Raw genomic sequence first — 21201 nt, forward strand, 5'->3', positions numbered from 1 at the left:
AACGACAGTATAAATTCGAGTTTACAATTACCAATTGTCATCTATTGGGCACAGAATGAAGTGATCTGGATAGCTTGACCCATGGGGACTGCGTCCTTTTCGAAGGATTTGATTGAAAGCTAAGTGTACTTATTGAAAAATCTTACCTACGATTCGTCACTAGCGTAAAATTGCCTCAATGAAGTTTCTACGATGTCTCTATAAACTGATTCACCTGTAACGCTCTCGAAATTATTGTGAGCATAATAAGACCGAATTCCAGCCCGGACGGTAGCGATTCCATTGACTCGCTTTTTCACCCGAAAATAGGAGAACGCGCAGTCAGGATGAATTGTCCCCTACGCTTTCGAGAAGACTCCCGTGAATGAGGAAAACGACGTTACTCCTCGCAAGGACGATATTGTTCGAAGTCCTCGTATTCTCTGCGGTGAATTACACTCTCTCGAGATGACAATTCTTCCTGGTCCTTTCGTGAACGCTTTTCTTGTGTGACGAGCGAATAGGCTGTTCGCTGAATGAACACGTGGATATTCTAGTCATGATGGAATACGGATGCTTTTAGAAGAGTCGATTATAGCAGAATGCAATTTATTTATTATGCTCTGCATAGTTATTAAAAATTCGCTCGTTCTTGAAGAGCAAAAGAAGTACGAGATAAGATAAAAAAATTTATGGTAAGTATATATTTTTTTTAACATTTGACAGTGATTTTCGTAATTGCTAATATTATTTGCTGCCGATGCAAGCCATATAATTGCAATCGCTAATAATAATATAAAATATTCTCGAAATATTGCGGAAAGTAACAAGGTTTACTCTCATGGTCAAAGCAGCTTATGCACACCGATGCCAACAACGTACCGATTGTCCCCAAGCTACGTACTGATGTAATCAGGGAATATATAGGGGGGCCGCAACTAATTGTAATCGCGTAACAGACTCGCGGAGGAGAGAGGCGTCACAAAGAATTGATTCTGCCAATTGTAATCTCGTAGGGAAATTCGGTGCGGTACCTCATCATCCGGATTGCGTCCCTAAAATACGAAATGTACGTTTCCGTCCCGCCAAACAAACCAACCAAACCAAAATATATATTAGATAATATAATATATTTTTATATTCGTCCTTTTACTTTCGCGATATAGCAGCTATTGTATCAAATATATAATAAATATATAAAGAACGAAAGTTTACGCGTGGATAATGCAATTGTCTCTTTTCTTTCTCAGGAGCAAGACGGCATTTTTAAGAATAAATTTAAACAAGATTATTACATGAAAATTCGAAAATAGTGAATAATATTTTTCGAGTGTATTAATGTAACACAAAAAAAGCATTTTGCATTAAAATTGTTACTAATTACGTTAATTGAAGAAAATTTTGGCATTTTTGATACGGAATTCTGCCATTTCGCATACATGCGCATAGCGTTACCGTGTAGAACGGAATCAAAGGCAGCGAGATAGAGAGAGAGATGAGTTCGTACAAGTGGCCAACATCATCCGTATCAAAAGGCATCGGCTTCCCTTTCACCGGCATACAAAACGAGCGGCCGCCACGCTGCGTCGACGATGCGAGAGAGGCTGCCGGGCGGTCGCCGCGTAATCAATCAGTATCGTGGGAGCACCAAAGCCTGCGTTGATGCTCTCGCATGGTCCTACAGAAAACTATAAGCGCCTATCATCGCGCGATTCACGAATATTCGTCAGTGCCATCTCTAGACTCGGTGAATCCTGCGCGATATTTCTTACGCGATCGTAATCTTCCCTATTGTATTATATTATCAACACTTCTATAATATTTTATTTTTCAGTACAGAATCATAAAAATTGCACAATTTTTCGCAGATTTGATATTTTGAATACCATATCACTAATTTGAACATTCGAATATTGAATGCTTGAAGAGAGAGATTTCCGTATGCATATGTAAAAAATTGAAATGTATTTAACTCAGAAGTTGCCACTGCTTAGGTTGCTCGCTTGGCAATCTAATGCAACACAAGACGCCTACGCTCTCACAACATAACATAACGCAATGCAAGCCGGTTACGCCACTGACGAGTACATTGTGCAGCCGCGGTGAGTAAACGAGTCACGCTGCGTCACGCTTCGGCCCGCCGCCGTGCCGTCACCGTCACGGCGGCAGTAGCCCTCTTCTCCTCCTGTACAAACACCCCCCATCTCGTCATGCGTGCACGGGGTGAATTGCGTTACGTCGCCTCCGGTTTGCACCGCGGACCCGCACTTGCGCCGGCTAATAACGCTCACCAGGGAACTCAGTGAGCATAATGAGGTTGACAAGTCGACGACGATGATGATGAACTGCGCCGCGACAGAAACGAGGGGGTTGAAACAGCCCCGCTGCCAAAAAGATTCGACACGGCCAGCTGGAGCGGCGCGCTGTTCCGCCTTCGTTTTCATTCTCTTTATTTCCGGGGGATGACACCTTCGATGGTGCATGGGCGCTCGCAGCAGGGGACATTAACATTAAATCGCATTCTAAGTTGCGTCTTCAAAACATACAACTCTAAAATATGTTATTTGGAGATTTTATGCGATGTGAAATTAACATCTTCTCTAATAATAATAATAAGAAGTGAGAATAATACAGAAGTGAGAAATACGTGTAGCGTTTAACAATGGGCTACGTTATTTATTCCTATCAGTTTAAAACGTTTTGTTAAATTGCATCCCCCCATACTTGTTTAAAGTAAAATGGAAGATAATTCAACTTGTATTAAAATTGTTCAGTTTTTTTTATAATCCGTACAGACGCCTATGTTTGCGCATTGATATGTTGCGTTATGATGAGCGTGTAGAGTCGATCGTCGTGCGTATACATGTTTTATATGAATGACTTTCGTACCCTCCTCGCCGAACTCAAGTGGTCGAGTTGCGAGAATCTCTTTATTATGCGAAGGCCGAATTTTTATTCATGAGGGTTGGTCACGGTTGTGTAATGATTTTTGGGGGATGTAAACTGTTTCGGGGATTCATGGCATTCTCCATTTCGCATATTTTCTTTCCACTACAACAAATAGATTTGTAATCCACAAATCAATTTTTATATTTATTTCAAAATCTGTTGTATTGTTGCAACAGAACAAATACGTTCTGCAAATACCAAACGTCGACAATACGAACTTTGATATTTACTGCACGCGATGTATGTGTAAAGAAAAATATATGTACCTCAAGCAGATAACTGCTCGAGAGAGAGGCTACTTCTTGGCGCCCTCTGTTTCGAACCAGTCGATGATAAAGAAAGGATCTTTGGATCTGAATATATGAAATAAAAAAAAAAAAAATTGATACAGTGTAGAGAGAAAATAAAGATAGTTGTCAATAAAACAAATTTAAAAAATTATAATTAAAATATTCTGCATTAGTTCTAAAAATTTTAAATTCTTGTAATGCATTAGATACAAAATTATCGTGAGTAATAAATATTTCTATTGTTGAATAGTTAAAATTAGTTTCTACAGAGCGAAAAACACACAAAAGTTAAATAAATGATGGATGGATCAAGATCTTCACATAATATTTTAATCAAATTACTAATAATTTTTGTCTTCAATTAATTTACATTTTGATTATTTTGTACCTATGATATTTCAGTCAAGAATATCTTAGGAATAATGTCGCAATTAATATTATTGTATTTTGCAATAACGCCTATTCGACCACGAACTTTCGATTTGTGTTACGAAATGACTGTCGGCGGCGCGGTGTCATAGATATGGAAGGAATCATAGATTATTATAATGTTAGTGAGATACTAGAATTATGATAACATCCGTTTTCAAGGCTGCAGATACACTTACATCACACAGTCTTGGCTATGCAACCGGTTTCATTAGGTTCCTCTATAATCTGGGAAATGGGTGCACTTTGTTGCACATTATGATATTCTTGTGGAATGAGCAATCTTTCTAAATTATTAAGTGGTGAACATTGTGCAGAATGTATCATTAATCCACACACTAATTAGTTTATTTTAATTATACGTTATATGAATTGTCATTTTACTTAATTACTTCATTTATATTAATTAATTTATTAATAAAACTTGGTTTATCTGTTTTAAAACCTCTAAGCTCCATTTTTTCACTCTAATACGTGAGAAACAGATAATTAAATAGTAATATATTCGGTAATTGCACACCAATTATTTTGAAAATGTTTTCCGAAAGCGATGTTTTCAAAATTGTAGCCTGCAGGATGTAATTACGCAATTTTATCGTTCCTGTGCGCTTCCCGAGTTGCTTAGAACGTAAAAGCATGTTACGAGAAAAAGAATTTCACGCAGCATGCAGTCTTTAAGTCCAGTCCGTTATACACGACCCCTTTATGCTCATTTTCTCGCCATTGTGACTGGTAATTACCGCATCATTTTGTGGCGGTCGTAGCTGCGAAATCTTCAAGCGCATTTATCTCGCGTAAATGCAAGAAAGTCAAGTGGTGGCTTATTGTATCTTTTATGCGAGATTCTTAAGTGCGTGAACAATTTAAAAGGCATTTTAAAGGTTAAAGCAACTGTAATTTAGCTTAGTAAAACTTTGATTGTTCATCAGAAAATTTCTTCTTAACATATTTTTCACATTTACTTTTATACTTAATATTGCAAACTAAAACTTCGATAAATTAAAATTAACCTGAATTTTATGTATAAAATATATAAAAAGAGGTATGTATATCATCTATTTTCGGCCTTCAAGCTAAAGTTGTGAAACAAAAAACTTTCAGTTGCTTATAATTCTTTCGAAAAGTTGTTTAAATTTTTTTTCTGATAGAAATCAATTTCAGATTGATAACAAATCTACAAGAAACAAAAAGGTGCGATAAACTTGTACAACAGGTACATCCTGTACGTTATATGATCTACATCATCAGGGTCTTGGGTAAGAGTACGCGTTCAGGAACGTTTACGCGGTCGAAACACGGCACTCATGACTAACATGACCTTCACCCTTGCCTGGTTTCAGTGACTGGTCATTTCTCTCGTAATAGCTAATGAAGGTAGCTTGAGGTAGGTAATCCAGCCAGTTTGCCCGCTGGTGTTTCAAATGTAGGAGATCGCTGGAATAAGGAACGGAATATTGCGGTAGACGCGGCTTTTGCGGTCCAGCTTATAAGGCGGAAAATAGCGTCAATCGCAATTTGAGCTTGAAAATCACGCGGTATTGTGAGCAAATATCGCGCGATATGTATTATTAACTCTGGAAATACTCATTCTCTGTTGGTTATATACAAATATATTTTTCTACGATTCAAAAATGCGTGTCCATTTTTAAAATTGATATTTTCACCGCATTTATTGCAACCGGTTCGTTCGCGCCTCGATAAACCTGATCGAGTTTTTACATTTAACACTTCCTATAACACGATGTGATGTTCAGAAAACAGCTTATATCATCAATATAATAACTATATTTTATTTATGTATTTGCGTACCGGCAGAATAAATATATTCTAAATTTGTAGAACGGACAAATACGCTCTAACGAGAATGTCCTTAAGAACGGATCATCCTGCGACACAAAGCAACATTGACACAATTGCGCATCCCGCGAGTTGTCCCGATGTGGGCTGAATTTAAACGCCTTTCACCGATCATACTTGCGATCATATAACATCTCGCGTAACACGTTATAAACCGGATCTGGAATAAACACTCGTTCGCGGAGAAAATAATTGTAAAAATCGTTTCGCTCTTCGGCGAGCGAATTCCAAATTTTTCTGCAACTCGATCGCCCTAAGAATAGGCGCTAGCAAAGATATTAGAGAGAAAAGACAATTGAATCTATTTGGCTGGCAAATGAACGTGAGAACGGAAACGGGTGCTAGAGGTGGCGCAAATTAAGCTTTATTGTTAAGGATCGAGAGGAAGAGGCATTATTGTAAGAAGGAAGTTAGCGGGTAATGAAGCGACGCGGACTAGTTTGAAAATTACGAAACGGATTACCATTATCGAGTGTTACGAAACGCCAGCTGAATCTGAGCGAAACGCTATTATACGCACTATCTGTTAATTTATGCGCGTTAAAGAATTAATTAGCTGACTTCTAAATGCAGATAAAGAAATATATGTGTGTGTGTGTTATTCATACGAGCGATAATCAGTGCTTTCTAACTTTGTGTTTAGATATCTATACGTTTTTTCATTCATCCTATCATATTCATATTTTTTCATTCTTGAAAACAGCACAATTTTTTATTTTAACACTATTCTGCATTTATGTATCAACGTAATCCTTCCAGATAAAGATAACAGTCGCAGTCGAATTATACTTAAGCGAAAATGGAAAATGATATGTAAATCGGATCAGGAACGGCGCCTCTTTGCTCGCGTGCATATAAAGGGAGTATAATCGCTCTCCTACTTGCACAGTGAAGGTCATTTGAAATGCTCTATGCACAAGGAAACTGAGATATCATGAGAGAAGTATTACATCCTTCAGTATATTTTCAATGTTAAAATAAATTATCATAATTTTTCTATAAAATGTATAAAAGTAATAATATTCATAATAAAAAAAGGTATTATATACTCCATAATTATTCTAATAAAGCATTCTAATCCGTTTAGTTATATTTACACGATCACGATCAGAAATGATCAGGGAGCATCAATTAAATCGCGAGAGACGGCCGGCCGACATCCGGGGCTCTGCAGAGTGAGATCCGCAGGAAACGAGGTCCTTCTTATCTGGTTACCACCCACGGCGAAGTAAAATGCTCCCCACCTTCGTCGATCGCGCGTGACTACACGCGTGCATACATTCGGCGACGTATACGCACACGGCACGCATGCATGCACGCAATGCTGCATCAAACACGCTCGCACACGCTGTGCGCTCTCTCGCGGTCGCTCGCTCGCCGCGAGTAGATTCGAGATTTCAGCCGCAGTCGCGAACGCTCGGTGTCCACGGTCAGATCGGGGGCCCGGCACGAAAGAGACCCCGAGCAAAAGGCCCCGCGTTGATCGCGTTCGAGATCGGTCGATCGCATCGCGCCGGCGGAATTACCAAAGTGTCCCCCACTTCGACCGGGAAAACCTCTTCGTCGAGACGCGTGTACATATGTGCACGCACGAAGTTGAGGACGGACGCGGTATTGTTATCCGTCGATCGATCGAATCGATCGTGATTTAGCACGTCGTCGCGCAAGCGGGATAGAACAGACGATCGAAGCGCGCGACGAGGGTGCATTGGGATTCGGTGCCCGGTTCGTTATCGATCGACCGAGAGCCGACAGGTCCGGAGATGGATGCATTCGCGAAAGATCGCCGATGAGATTTTGTCCCGGCATAGATCGATCGGTGTACCATTATACATGGTGGTCGTTTGTAACATAATATGAGATAATCGGATGATCTAGAATTGATCATAAAAAACGATCGGAGCTGCGTGACGCGATTTGACCGATTTTAAAGTTTCACTTTCGTCGGTTGATGTTTTCGAGTGTTAAATTGACAAAAATTGCAAGGGAAAGCAATCTGACCAGCGCAGATGCGACCGGCTTCTCGAAGAGTTAGTAATAATGACTATTAATGCTTCAAATTATACTGCATGACGCTCAATTGCTGCGAGATTCCGGATAAACAAGCTCAAGTGACAAAAATGAAGAGACTTTGAAGTGCTTAGGTAAGACTAGTCATGATTCGTGTAATTATTAAAATTATTAAATGTAAAATATAAAATTTTATTCATAAAATTGCAGTTGCACACGTTAAATTTATAGCGTACATTTATCGGCTTTGTTAATGTGTGTGTTTCTGACGAAATTAATTCCGGTGTTAATGCTCAATTCTTGAAAAGTAGGGAAATAAAATAACCGAATGCAATTACAGTATAACTTAAATACACTTAGAATCGAGTTTGTTCTTTATATTACTTGTGATATTATAATCATTTATAAAAAAAGATCACAAATATAAGCAATCTTTATGTAAATGAAAATGTCGTGATCGAATTGACTTTTATTTTATTTCTCATTATTTCTTAATTAAGAAAAACAAAATCCTGAATTTCAATTTATATTTCTTATAATTTTTAAAATTTTAATTAAATTTGTCTCTTTCTCTCTTTCTTTATTCCTAAATTTTATATTTAAAAAACAAACAATTTTAAGTATTTAAAATATTCTGAATTTTCTCATTATAGTTGCGGAATTCAAACTAATGTATTGTTAAGTGAGAATCGAATTTTATGATATCGGCTAAATAGGCAACAAATGGCATAGTGAACATTCTTTAGAAATTTAAAACATTTTGTCGATAGCGCACACATAAACCTCCATCGAAAGCCGGCGATTGAGAGATAGTTTAAGATTTGCCACAGACTGGTATGATAAACTAGGACTAACTCCTTTCCTTTCAGGAAGAGAATTTATCGTCGATAACGAATATGCATGTGTACATGTGTGAACTAGTTGCTCGGTATTGCATATCGACTTACTCAACGCGTTATTTAACAACGTGCACTAAATGCTGCCATCGCATACCGCGGAATCAATCGAAACTCTATCCGGATTATTTGTGTTAATCGTGATTCAATGCGCTCCGTTTGTTTCATTGGTCAGTGAGCAGCTCATAATTTCGTAATTATGCAATCGCAAATCACTAAAATCTAATGAAATCTATGATATATCTAAAACGTACTAATAGCATTAAATATATATATAAACTTAACAACGAGGTGCAACCGAAAGCGTATTGATAAAAAATAAATATACGAAAATAAATTGCGAAAAATAATAATACAGAACTAAGGAATAAAAATATTTCCGTAATTGCTGAAAAAGAGTTTGTGAAATGTCGAGGATACAAATTATCGTACTTAAAAGATTATACTTAGCCGTGTCATGACTTTTTGCTCCGTAATTAACAGAGGTCTAATAAAGATAAGTTGTAATATGTAGAGAAGTCTCGTGATGCAGTAAATTATAATTTAAAATGATGAATATTCATCTATTTGCCATGTGATAAGTGTCGCATATGAATTTAGGTCGATGAAACAAAAACCTGATTTCCTCGCGTGAGATTTTATTATAGTTTTTCTAAGCAATAGGCATGGTCGATTAAATATATCACATTGAGAGATGTGTAATTAACAAGCAAATTGCAGATGATAAATTTTTTTCTTCTAATGATAGTAAACATTTCATTATGGTGATGACGTGTTTATAATCATTCTTCTTGTCATTATGAATACTTGAGATTTAGATAAAATGATATTTATGCACAGATATATTTTTCTCCGTACATACATACATTCGTATTCAATATTATTCTGCTAATACCGTTAAAAATGCGTATGTTTAAGTACGTACATAAAAGATCATATATTTTTCATCAGGTAGCGTTGGAGGAGAAATAAAGCGCGAAATATTTAGCAATCAGTGCTAAACCGAAGAGGACTGACAGACTCGGCAGAAAGTTGAATTGCGGCATAACAGCCTTGGACTCATTGTACTTAGGGAACCGAAGAAGTTTGTCCCAGTCATCCGCATGACTTGTTGTGATCTTTAGAGAATTCTAATGTGTGATACAAGCGCCGTGAAAACATTAACCTTCGGTCTGTCGCCAAGTGTACTTGTCGTTCAATTTACTTTTACTTTTTACAATCTCAAGTAACAAGAACGTAAATTGTATATGATAATAATCGATAATTACTACAGCACCTTACTTGTGCCGCTGAAAAACGGAAACTACGATTAAGCAGGAATTAAGTAGCAAACCGAAATACCGACGATAAGCACATCTTTATCTAATTACGAATGCAACCTTCAACAAGTGAAAGCAGTGCGGCAGTCTGTCTACAGCGTTTTCGCCACGCACTTATGCGTCAGACTAATAAAACGGACCAGACAGGATTACCGGGTGATTTATTTATAAACTCGCGCAAAAAAGATTCGTGCCAAAGATTTTTATCGCGATCAATTATGGCGAATATCCCCTTTATCACTAGACGATTGCATATGCTGAACACGTGTGAATGCTCGGGTTCTAATACGGCATTTAAAGCACACATCAGTGTGTATAATCATCTATTATTTATTAGTACCATCTTGGGTAACATTTAGCATTTTGTTACGTAAGCTATCGCAATTCATCATACAATTAATGTTAAATTGGGCCTTGTGCTAGCAGATAAATTAATTTTATATTACCACATATCATACAAAAACTATGCTTATACGTCAATATGACGTAAGAATCAGTTGCTGTCAAATTTATATCCTTAAATCTCAATATCAATAGTCGCAATGAGCGATTCATATAGCGACTTTTTTTTGCAAAAAAGTGTATGAAAAAGATACATTTGTTGCACATGATTTGCTCCAGAAATTGCTGGACTACTTTCGACAACGCCGAAGCGAATGGTTTGGCCGCCTACAGTGAACGTCAAGGAGTGAATTGCGCGTTAACAGCTGATTTTGCCACGTGGTTCGTGCACCGTGATTTATTACGTAAATTTGAGCGTCTACTTTTCCAGCGATTTCTTTGAAATAATAAACGAACGTTGTTGATATTACTGAATCACAAGTTCAATGATATCGATGCGAGGTTTTCTCTCCGCATGTCATCACACCAATATTTCTCAATCGTGGAATGATTTTATTTGCATTTTCTATCGCACGCAATCGCGAGCTCGAGCGAGGAAACGAATATGTAGATTGTCGCTAATACACACGTTAATCAGCTTGCATCTTAATATTAAAACATATTAAAAATATTCAATGTTATGTATGAATATAATAATACTATAATAGAAAAATGATATAAAAATACAATTTTATTTTATAATATATAAATGTTGTTAAATATGCAACTTTTTGTAATATTTTTTATATTATTATTCTCTTTTATGCTAATTTTGAAATCTATCAAAATATTCAATGATATATGCGTGTTTTGTATATTTCTTATGAGATGTAATGAATATCAATTGCCCACTTTTTGATAATTTATGACCTAGTGGGTGACTGATATTTTTGCATTACATAAAGGTTAAAGAATATTTAGGTCATGGTATTGATGCTGCTCACCCTGATTACAGTTAATTAACGACAATCCATTGCGTCCCTGATGAAAACCTTCAAACATAAGGATGAACGGTTAGAAAAAAAAAATACATAAATTATTACTAACTTGAAGAGATTTTTTTGAATTATTTTTTAACATAAATAATGTCATAGATTTTTTACTATTTTAATAATAGAGACATATTGAAAAATTAAATACGTTTAAACATTGCAATGCAATTTGGCTAAACAATAATGTAATTAAAAATGTTGAAACTCTTATTTATTAGCTGCTCTCGAAGTATATATTCTTAACGTCAAATTAATTTCAACACATATGCGTGTGCGCAATTTATATATATGTATATTGTATACTTTGCCAACAATCTCATATCGTCATAGTCCGTTGAATATAATGTGAAAAATACAATCTACATCAGATAGCTATGTGAGAGACGATGTATATCATCTTTCTTTTTTTGCATTGGCTCTTTTATTCGTACTTTTTATATTACCTGTTACTATTATATTATAGAATTTTTACGTACTTATGCTCACTTAATGTTGAGAAATATCTTATTATTCTTGTAAATACTTTGTTAATAACAATTTATTTGTGTACATTTCGTGCATAATCGTGCATTTATACATGTCGCGTGTGATCACCGCTATTAATAATAGACTTTATCAAACGTTAAGAAAGCTGCAATATCCGGTTATTTATCAAACTTAAGCCAGTGCAGATAAGAACGTTAAAACAGCGTCTCTATCATTATTTTTGCACTTTATTGTAAATATAAAGAATTAAAATTATTCTTTATTCGTTTGGCTCTTTATCGGCTCTTTCTAATAAAGAGATTTAAAAATTCAACTGCCAACTTGACTTTCAAAACTTTCATTACCATCAAATCAGTCCTCAGCTGCAACAAAGTATCGGGTGACAAGAGACTGAGTCAGCTCGGCAAGAGTTGCTATTTGCAGGTTTATTATGAGCAAGCTTATTACTCATAGACTTTAATCGATCATCTCGCAGGTGCGAGAAGTGAATTCTACGCGGACACAAAGCGCGCGATCGCCGTCGACTACGTTATTTAGCGTTACCCGTTGCTTTTCACTATACTTATCACCCATATCATGCACGCACTTTCACACTCTAGCGCGACTATGCCCCACACGCGATATCACGCCACGGATACGCCAACACCCGGAATAAAAGGGGACTCGGACTCTCGGTGTGGGTTCGTTGTATCATAAACACGCGTGCGAGCGCGCGGGTGACCGTCCTTATGCCAGTTACCCACATTTTCAACCAGGAACAAGGCTTATAATAGTACCGCCGAGCGGTACAAGGCTTCGCAACTAGAATACCTGTCGCGCGTGCACTTTCAAGTTATTGAAGCAGATCATTCGTAGATTATACTTAGGTACTGACCTTAGCGCGCGGCTCGCCTTCGTCTATCCCGACTTTATCATTATTTTAATTACTTCATTCTGCGCACGCGATCGCTTTGCACTGATAACGGTTCAAAGCTATCAAGGTGCTGATTATATCAAAAAATATCAAAAAGCCTCGTCGAGGAAATAAATACGTTTATTTTCCACGACATTGCATCAGAAGCAGATCTCTGTGGATATTATCATAAAATTTGCATGTTCTCGACTGTCAAAAAGCCGTAAGGGAGTTTCAAAAGTAATTAGTTTTAAGTGCCAACGAACATGATTATTATTTGCCTCTGTATATGATGTATTATTATTTGCCTCTGTATAGCGATCAACGATCGCACGTTATTTTGCTATTATGTAAATCTTAACGCAATGTGTCGCACAGAAAACGCAAAACGGTTAGCGCCTATCGAAGCAGACACGCTACCAGGTGTCTGCCAGGAAATCGTAAATCAGGTTGCAGATCTTTTTCATTAATCACGAAGGCAACGGTGGGTAACGCGTGAATTGTCACGATGCTGGAGTTGCATGCTTAAAATGTACGTATTGTGCTTTTTTATCGCTAGCTGACCAGAACTAAGATAATGAAATATTAATGAATGCGATAATTATACTTATAGCGTTTATATTTGTTGGTGAAAGTGACTAATGTTAATATTGCGACACGGAAAGACGGAAACAGATCTAAAAATATCGTGGAATATTTATCGAAATCCGATCTATTCACTTTAAAGGAATTCACATGCGTCATCAGATTTGTACGTCAATATTTTATTGTACAAATTACCTCGGATGGAGACAAAATTCAGGCACAAATCGAGCTATTGACTTTGACGTATTGTCCGTAATACACGATATTGTTAATATCAATTATATGCATTCAACAACTTGTCATTCGTTTAACGTATTGCTACCGTTAAACGATTCGGAATTTCGATAAGAATTAAATTGATACGCGTAAAATTGAACTTTCCTAAATAACGCCGCTCTATTTTATTTCCTATCAATAACGTATCTCGCAGAACACGTGTCAGTCGGCAACATTTCCTGTGTGGAATGGCAGCAGAATTTTAATCTAAGCGAAATTCTAGGACTTGCCTCATCGAAAGTATTTGTTGGTTCATGCCTGAACGCTTCGTATTCTGCATCGTCAGCGATTACGGCTGGGCAAATCATGATCAAGTCACAGAGCGGTTTCTCGTGACTTGAGATTAATACCTGAAAGACATTTCTGTTCTCGAGCTTCGTCATATTTAAAGAAGGAATCTATGCACTACTGATTAGCATGATGCTGGCAAGACATCTATGAGAATGACAAGGCCGTAATGAGGCTGGCACAGAGACATCCTTCTCGCAGTAACTCGTTAACTCGTCAAGCAGATGAGTCAAATTTATAATTACATTTCATTACATTTTGTTGCATTCGCGCGCGGTTAGTGCTGCGAATAACGTTTCTAATTTATATGAATCAATTTCTCGCGAAAGATTAAGCACCAATTACGAAATCATTCTACATATTCTCTTTAGAAACGTGACGAGATCCTCGCGAGTAGTTCTCTATGTTGCATACGGTTCCTTCGTCACATTCGGATTTTATGTCGTAACCAGGACCGCCGCTTGAAAAGCATTCCGTCAGTTGGTCGGAGCATTGCAACGCGAAGATGCAGCCTTTTCTAGCGTAAATGTCACGAGGAACTCTATGTAAGGTATATGATCCGTTAGAGCGGTGCAAGATTGTGATATTTTCTCTCTCGGAGATAATAATAGACGGAGGGAATTCTTAGCGAAGCATTTTTTGCAATCACCCATAATGTCTGAAGATACAAGTATTGCCTAATAGTTAATTTAAATAAACGTCATGTGCAAAATACGACATAAATAAATAAAACGCAAAGAAAATTGAAAACAAATTAAAAAATAAAATATTTTAGAATATAAATATGGAAATACTTGAAGCGTAAAAATAAAGAAATAAAAATCTGTTATCTATTCGCAATATTTGATTGGTATAACAATTTCAGATTCAGATTAATATGCAAATTTGGAAAAAAAGGAATAACAATTTTTCTTGCGATAAAAAAATCTATAAATCGATTCGTGAAAATGCATGCGAAAATCAGGAAATGTCGAAAGTAATATTTTAATTTAGTGGAAAATATGAAGTAATAATGTTGCTCTGCAACATACTTCGATAGTAGATAGAAAGATAATAATAGTGCGAATAATGTGGCTGACTTGCATAAGAGAAGTGTGATCTAAATATACGAATCATTTTTAATTGGAGTATCGCGTATTTCAAAAGTGACTATTTGTACATTTCAACCAACATATTCTGGATCTGTGCAAATTACCGCGAGTGTTTTTATTTGAATTGTCGACAGATTCGATTTATCATGATTGCTCAGTCATTATACACTTAATGGTCATTTAAGAAGCGGTACTTTTTTACGAGTAAATGTGATATTAAACAGAATTATTCTTATCTCAGAGATTCGCACGTATCTTCTGCAGAATTCTATTATATACATATACATAATATAACCGTACACGTGGAAATCCACGGGAACGCAATGCTCTTAGCATTCCATTTACGTACAAACCGATACCGCATTTAGCATACCTATGCAAATGTCAGAAGAAGTCTCACGGATATAAAAGAAAGACTTTTTCGCGCATCCGCGATGGTAATAACACTTCGCGGCGAGTAATAATAACCTTCAGTCGCGTTTCGCAAAAATCTGGTTTTACCCGTTTATGTAAAAATTAAGAAAATTCAGGTCGAACGGAAGGAAGCCTTGACACAGCTAAATCTTTTAGTCATTTTTGTGCACGCGACTCTCCTTGAGATGTGGAATTGAAAAATCTGTCCAGTCCTGTCTTTTCATGAATAATTTCAACGCAATAAAATTTTTTAAGAAGAGATACGTATATAGCATTTAAAACAGCACACATACGTATCATTCTGCTTTATACAATTATTATAATCTCAAATTTTGCACCATTGTTCACAGTGATAGATTACAAAAAAAAAATGGAATTATATTTTAAAAACATGCCAAACAGAATAGTTTTGTTAAATCATATTTTTAAAAGAAATTGCTGACATGTCTTCATGAGGGAAATGGACAAGATTATTTCGTCTTTATCTCTTAATGCACTCATAAAAAATAAACTGCTTGTTTTGCAGGACCGGCAACGAGATTAATTTACATTCGTGCGTCAGTCGAGTGAATGACCTCAATCGCGACGCACACGGAATTGGTTTTACGCGAAAAAGAAGGCTAACGCAGTTGCGTTAAAAATCAGACTATCGTCAGTCGTGTAATTGACCGCATCCGTGAGTCAAGTGATTGCATTATGCAATATGTATCGATGACACGACAGGAAAAATAACGGCACGATGTTACCAATATTACTCGTGCGAGACAATTTCCTATGTCACCGTCGAGACTGCACTACTTTTTAAGTAAAGGCGTATTAAATGGTAATTATTTTCGATAAAGATTCAAATATCACCCTCGTAACATCATATTAAACACCAGCAGGATATACGATCTAAACCAGTTATACGTTTATATTACACGAATGACTAGTCAGCAGTCATGTAATGTCCAAAATAATTGTTATTTTGATTTCCGACTTACGTCGACGTATTATTTGGTATAATTAAGCATGACACGTGCGATTATTGCTTTTATTACGCTGTGCCTAGCAGCTACGCAAGATAATATCTGTAAATGCAAATTAATATGGCCATATCGATACTGTGGAAACAGCGTCGGTTAAAATTTATTGCCTATATCCTAGTAATATTCTTTTTCTGGAAATCCTAATGATCAAAAACACAATTAAATTTTTCTCCGTATTCGCAGAAATCAGCGAATGTCTACATTAAAATAAATTACAGCCGCGGAGGCTAATATGTTTTCGCGTACGTCGCAAAAAAACACTTATCAATATCATGCAATAACGAAGCGTCTTGCTTGATTAAATTAAAACACATATGGCGAAATATTGCAATTACAAAAAAATATACTTGCGTTATTCGATAACGGAGTCTGCAAGCTGTGGATTTACATATTATTGTATGCAACACGCATACGCATATTCGATATAACAATATCGAATCGCAATTCCGTCGCACACACGCGTTTTCGAAATAATGTGTGCAACAGTGTTTGAAAATCGTAGTGGAATGTTTTGAATTTTAGTGCTCATGTTACACATAGCAATTTGTGCGTGAAAAAGATATAATTATAGGAGAAATAAAAGTTAACAAAAAGAAAAAGTAGAGTGTAGCAAGTGTACGATTGTAACAGTTGATTGAAACGATAACGTTGGAAAGTCGAGTTATCTTCTAGTGTCTTGTAACAAGCAGTCAGTGACCCATAACAATTAGCGTCATGGGAAGGGAGCGTTTGTAGTACGGAGGGGAAAGCCGATTGACGGAAATGGACTAAACTTGTATGATCCGGTAGGGTAAATCGTCCGCATTTTCTTTCAGATTTTTCCAATAAAAGCTTTTTATACTTCCTGCTTGAAATATTTTAGTCAATTCTATTACATATGTATATATCAATAATATTTAATTTCAATCTTAATCTTTTATGGCTATCTAAAATTGACCTCCGAATTTAATACAAAGGAAAAATTTGACTCGTTATGTTAATGCGCGATTATAAAATCGACAGAAGTGTGAAAGTCACGCGCGATAACTCGATGATCGCGCTAATCTCCACGTGCTGCGGATTGTTAATCACGACGTGAGATCACGAATCACGTTCTCGTGTAAATGATAGTGCTTATACCAGGATTGGCGACGACGACGTGGCCGCTTGTCGAAACACTATATGGATAAGGAACAGCTGGATTATTTCGAGACATCCGAGAGTAGAGAATTACACGTGCAGAGAGTCAACACGCTGATGAGACATTCTTTCGCGGTCTTTCACTTTTCGCATATGTTGGATCATATAAATTTTGTCTTAAGTGGAATCAGCTGCATAGTCTTTGCATTAAGAAATTATGCGTCTACATCTCATGAGCAAAGCGACTCAGCTAAAAACATTGCATCCTGTTCAGTGATCTAAATATATTTTATGCCAATCAGATTTTTGTAAAAAATTATATTTTTCTTTTAACGTTTGAGGAAGGATATATATATATGTTTTCTTTAATTCTTGACTTGTTCAAAGTAGAATACTTGACGTCTCATTTAGTACTTAATGTCAATTATTTCAACAGTGCGCAGTTACTCCAAAACCATAAATTAAAATTACAAATGTAACAAGAAGTTTCTTGATTTCTTTAGCAAACAGTGCGTTGTTCTGTTCACTTCTACTTCGCAACCACGTATCCTGATTTCGTCACTGTTTTAATTGAAAATATCGTTTCTGTCTCAAAAACGACAGAACTGGTTCCACTAATGATCTGTAGATATATCCACTTGAGTGCACCTGCACAGGGCCTGTAGTTTTCCCAAGACGCGAAACTAAATTTAGAGATTCTGAGTTTTGTGCAACTAATTTGCCGGATGATGGTTTCTATCGTTACGTTCAATCGCTTTGAAATTTGCTGCTGCGACATTAATCGCAACTAGTTAGTCCACTTTTGATCCAAAACGATTCCTTGTGTATTATTCCACGCTCTATGATCGTGTTTCCTGCGTCTAATGGGACGAAGCAACATGCCCCTTTCAAGTGTTACAAACGCGAGGCTACTTAAATAATTCTTCCCCATTGACTTCTGCGCCGCTGTATATCGCTACGACAAGCGAATCGCAACCGGCCATACGCTCAATTATTATCCTCCGACTGAGATTTTTTTATGTCAAGGCAATTCATCATTCGGACGTAACGGTGGTAATGCATAAATAAGAAGCTGAGGAAAGTAGAGCTTCCAATTTCCCGTCGAATCCATGCCTGCAGGCTGTATTCTGAATTTCTTCAAAAAGGTATCGCAGTACAAAAATCCTTATAGTTTTATCATCTTTTATATTTAGCAAGGTTTATATAACCTCTTCGTTGCAATTAGATTTATCTTTTCCATTTGCAATAAAAGATGCGACGTGTTTGTCTCGTTCGCGTAAAGCTTTGTGATCAACGATGTGAATATATCGTTAGACGCACGATTAAACGTATATACAATACATGAATACGTGTAGGTGGATGGCCGTTTAACACAGGAAAACACTCTTTGCTGCGTAAATCTCTTAGCAGTTATTATAAGAAATTATTTAACAGGTAGCTGATATAATCAACTTCCTATTTAGCAATAAATCGCGAGTTATTCGTATATCTTACGATGGATCTCACAATGTGTGTGATATGCTAAGTCCTTTTTTATTGTTTTCTAATATTTTTGCGTTGCGAATGTAATATAATTTGATTTGTTTTATTTATATTTTATTTCATTTATGTTTATTTAAAAATTTGTCATTACGTTGAATTAAAATTTCCAAAAAATGTGTAAAATTTATTTTATTATTTAAAAAATAAGATATTTGTGTGTGTGCTTGTGATATCTTGCGGATATTTATGCATATATGTTACGTAATGCTATGTATATATTTTTTGTTTAATGTACCGGTAATTCGACGTACAGAAGCGTATCGTTTAAAATCGCGTAACTTTCTACTTTATGAATAAATGCTTGTCACTGAGAAAGTATCTATTACTTCAAAATTTTTAATATAATGAAATAAACAATCGCCGTATCTTATAAAAAAATAATGTCGCATTGCTTCACGTCTATATCGGATTCTATAATCAGATTGTATAGATTAATCTTTCTAATCACATAAAATTGTCTTAAATTGAAAGCGATGTTACGAACATCGACAAGAATGTTCGTAAAGTTCTAATCACGCAAGTTGGCAAACCACTCTCGCTCATACTCGAAAGCTACGGCGAAAGCGGAGCTCGTTCCTTCCGTTTTACTAATTTGGCGACTTAGCTTTTCTTGATGTCTCACTATCGTAATAGGTTTTCCCGCCCAAATTCGTCAGTTGAATATGCATGGCTTTTAAGAACTATAGTATTACAACAATCTTTAACAAAATAGATGCTTATCAAAAAGATTGGAAGAAAAAGTATGATATAATTGATAGACTAAATTTAATAAAATAGTTTTCATATATTGCGTCTCAGAATGACTGTTTGCTGAATAAAACGTTTTGCTATATGTGCAAAAAATATTTCACTAAAAATTACTATTGTACCGATTTTAAATCATTTTTTAATAAAATAATATCTTTTGTTATACTCATCGACGTGTAAAGCGATAGCAAACGAGATGTTCTCCATCTCGACGTTTTTGTCGCAATCTCATGAATATGTATTGTTGCTTTCGTTCGCGGCTAACAGCTTCGAATCTAGGTATATGGGACAATCCTCCGTTTGAGATAAACTGATAAACGGCTTCCTATTACGCGTGAGTTACTGCAGATTTGTACGTTTCGTTGCGGTGGCTGCGACGGTGTGAAGTTGTTTAAAGTCGGGACGAAACTTCGCCTATCTCTACGGAGGAACAATGATAATACGTTTCACATTCATTACATTGGCATCGCATTGCTCCAATAATGGAGCACAAGTATACGCGCTAAATAACTCATGTATATGACTCAGTTTCATTGCATTGACCCAGAGAGGTTTAGTCATGTAGAATGCGGTTAGAAAAAAATGTAGTTTCAGCGAGCATTATTAAGTCTCACAAACCTTGTACCTTTCAATCGAACTTGTTATTGTGAGAAAGAGCGCAAACACATTTAATTTCTATCTGCCAAATTGTAATAAAAATGTTTATTCAGTTTATTAATAACTTAATAATTAATAGTATATCAAAAAGAAAAAAACATTTTTAATTAAGTTTACTTTATCAAGTTCATAAAGTTATCTCATAAAACTAATGAAGCAATCAGTCATAGTATGTTTGCGGAATTATATCTTTTCGCGGAAAAATAAACAATCGATCTACTGCCATTACATAATTATAACTTCATGCTAGACGGTTCATGGTATTCTCATAAACTGCAAAGGCCATCGGGGCAAAGAAAACAGACGCGTGCAAGAATGTCAAAGTTTACCAGACTATACGATTAAGTTGCCATTAATTCCGGCAAGCTATAGAATAAACACGATTGAAATGCGATTCGATTCGCTGACCACGGGAATTGATTTAAATCGATCCGTGCTATTGTGCAAAACTACAATCACTCTAATCCCTGGCAACAACAACGAGGAAGACGAATTGGGGCGTGTACGCGTCGTTTAAAAGATAAAAACCGCGCGGTTCAGTCGGGCTATCGCGCACTCGTTATGTCAATTAAATGTCGATGCAATGCGCGTCCGATTGCGCGCGCCCGCGTAACGCACGATAAACGTCATTTAACTTTCCAGTCTTCGTTAATTATTACCGATAGTCGATTAATTATTATGCGCTCCCACGAAGCTTCATTAAACGTTAAATTAATTTCTATCACGATCATCTATTATAACTACTATACCGCGTTTCACGGTCCGTTACGAATACATTATTCATAGATAGCCATCTATAAACGAAGCCGATCGTCAGAAAGGTTGAATAATTCTCATCGCGAATAAATTATTTGTAAATGTGTTATTTACAGATATACTTCAAACGTTTTTGCTATTTGATGGTAGAAAGTAGACGGGTCGGGCTGACTTCGTTGTCTTTGCCGGACCTAATCCATCGACTCCGTTTCCCTTTG

At 36.3% G+C, this 21201-nt stretch overlaps 2 protein-coding genes across 5 annotated transcripts in view; one reads left to right on the forward strand and one right to left on the reverse strand.

Moving 5' to 3' along the window:
- The window catches only part of tsl (torso-like), a 311116-nt gene that overhangs the window by 284400 nt on the left and 5515 nt on the right, over positions 1 to 21201 (forward strand). Inside the window, exon 1 of one of the 4 annotated variants that reach the window (XM_067358623.1) lies at positions 6839 to 7648. The exons of 2 other annotated variants lie outside the window; for them this stretch is intronic. Coding sequence is in view for 1 of the 2 variants with exons in the window: in XM_067358622.1 (XP_067214723.1) it covers positions 15909 to 15957 (49 nt within the window). In the remaining variant the exon portion in view is untranslated. Of the gene's footprint in view, positions 1 to 6838; positions 7649 to 15893; positions 15958 to 21201 lie in introns of those variants that run through there. One more of the 4 variants, XM_067358622.1, reaches the window with a different exon arrangement.
- Positions 1 to 21201, reverse strand: part of toy (twin of eyeless) — an 80040-nt gene that overhangs the window by 52723 nt on the left and 6116 nt on the right. The window lies entirely within an intron of this gene.

Source organism: Linepithema humile, chromosome 7 (genome assembly GCF_040581485.1).
Source record: "Linepithema humile isolate Giens D197 chromosome 7, Lhum_UNIL_v1.0, whole genome shotgun sequence".
Taxonomy (NCBI): domain Eukaryota; kingdom Metazoa; phylum Arthropoda; class Insecta; order Hymenoptera; family Formicidae; genus Linepithema; species Linepithema humile.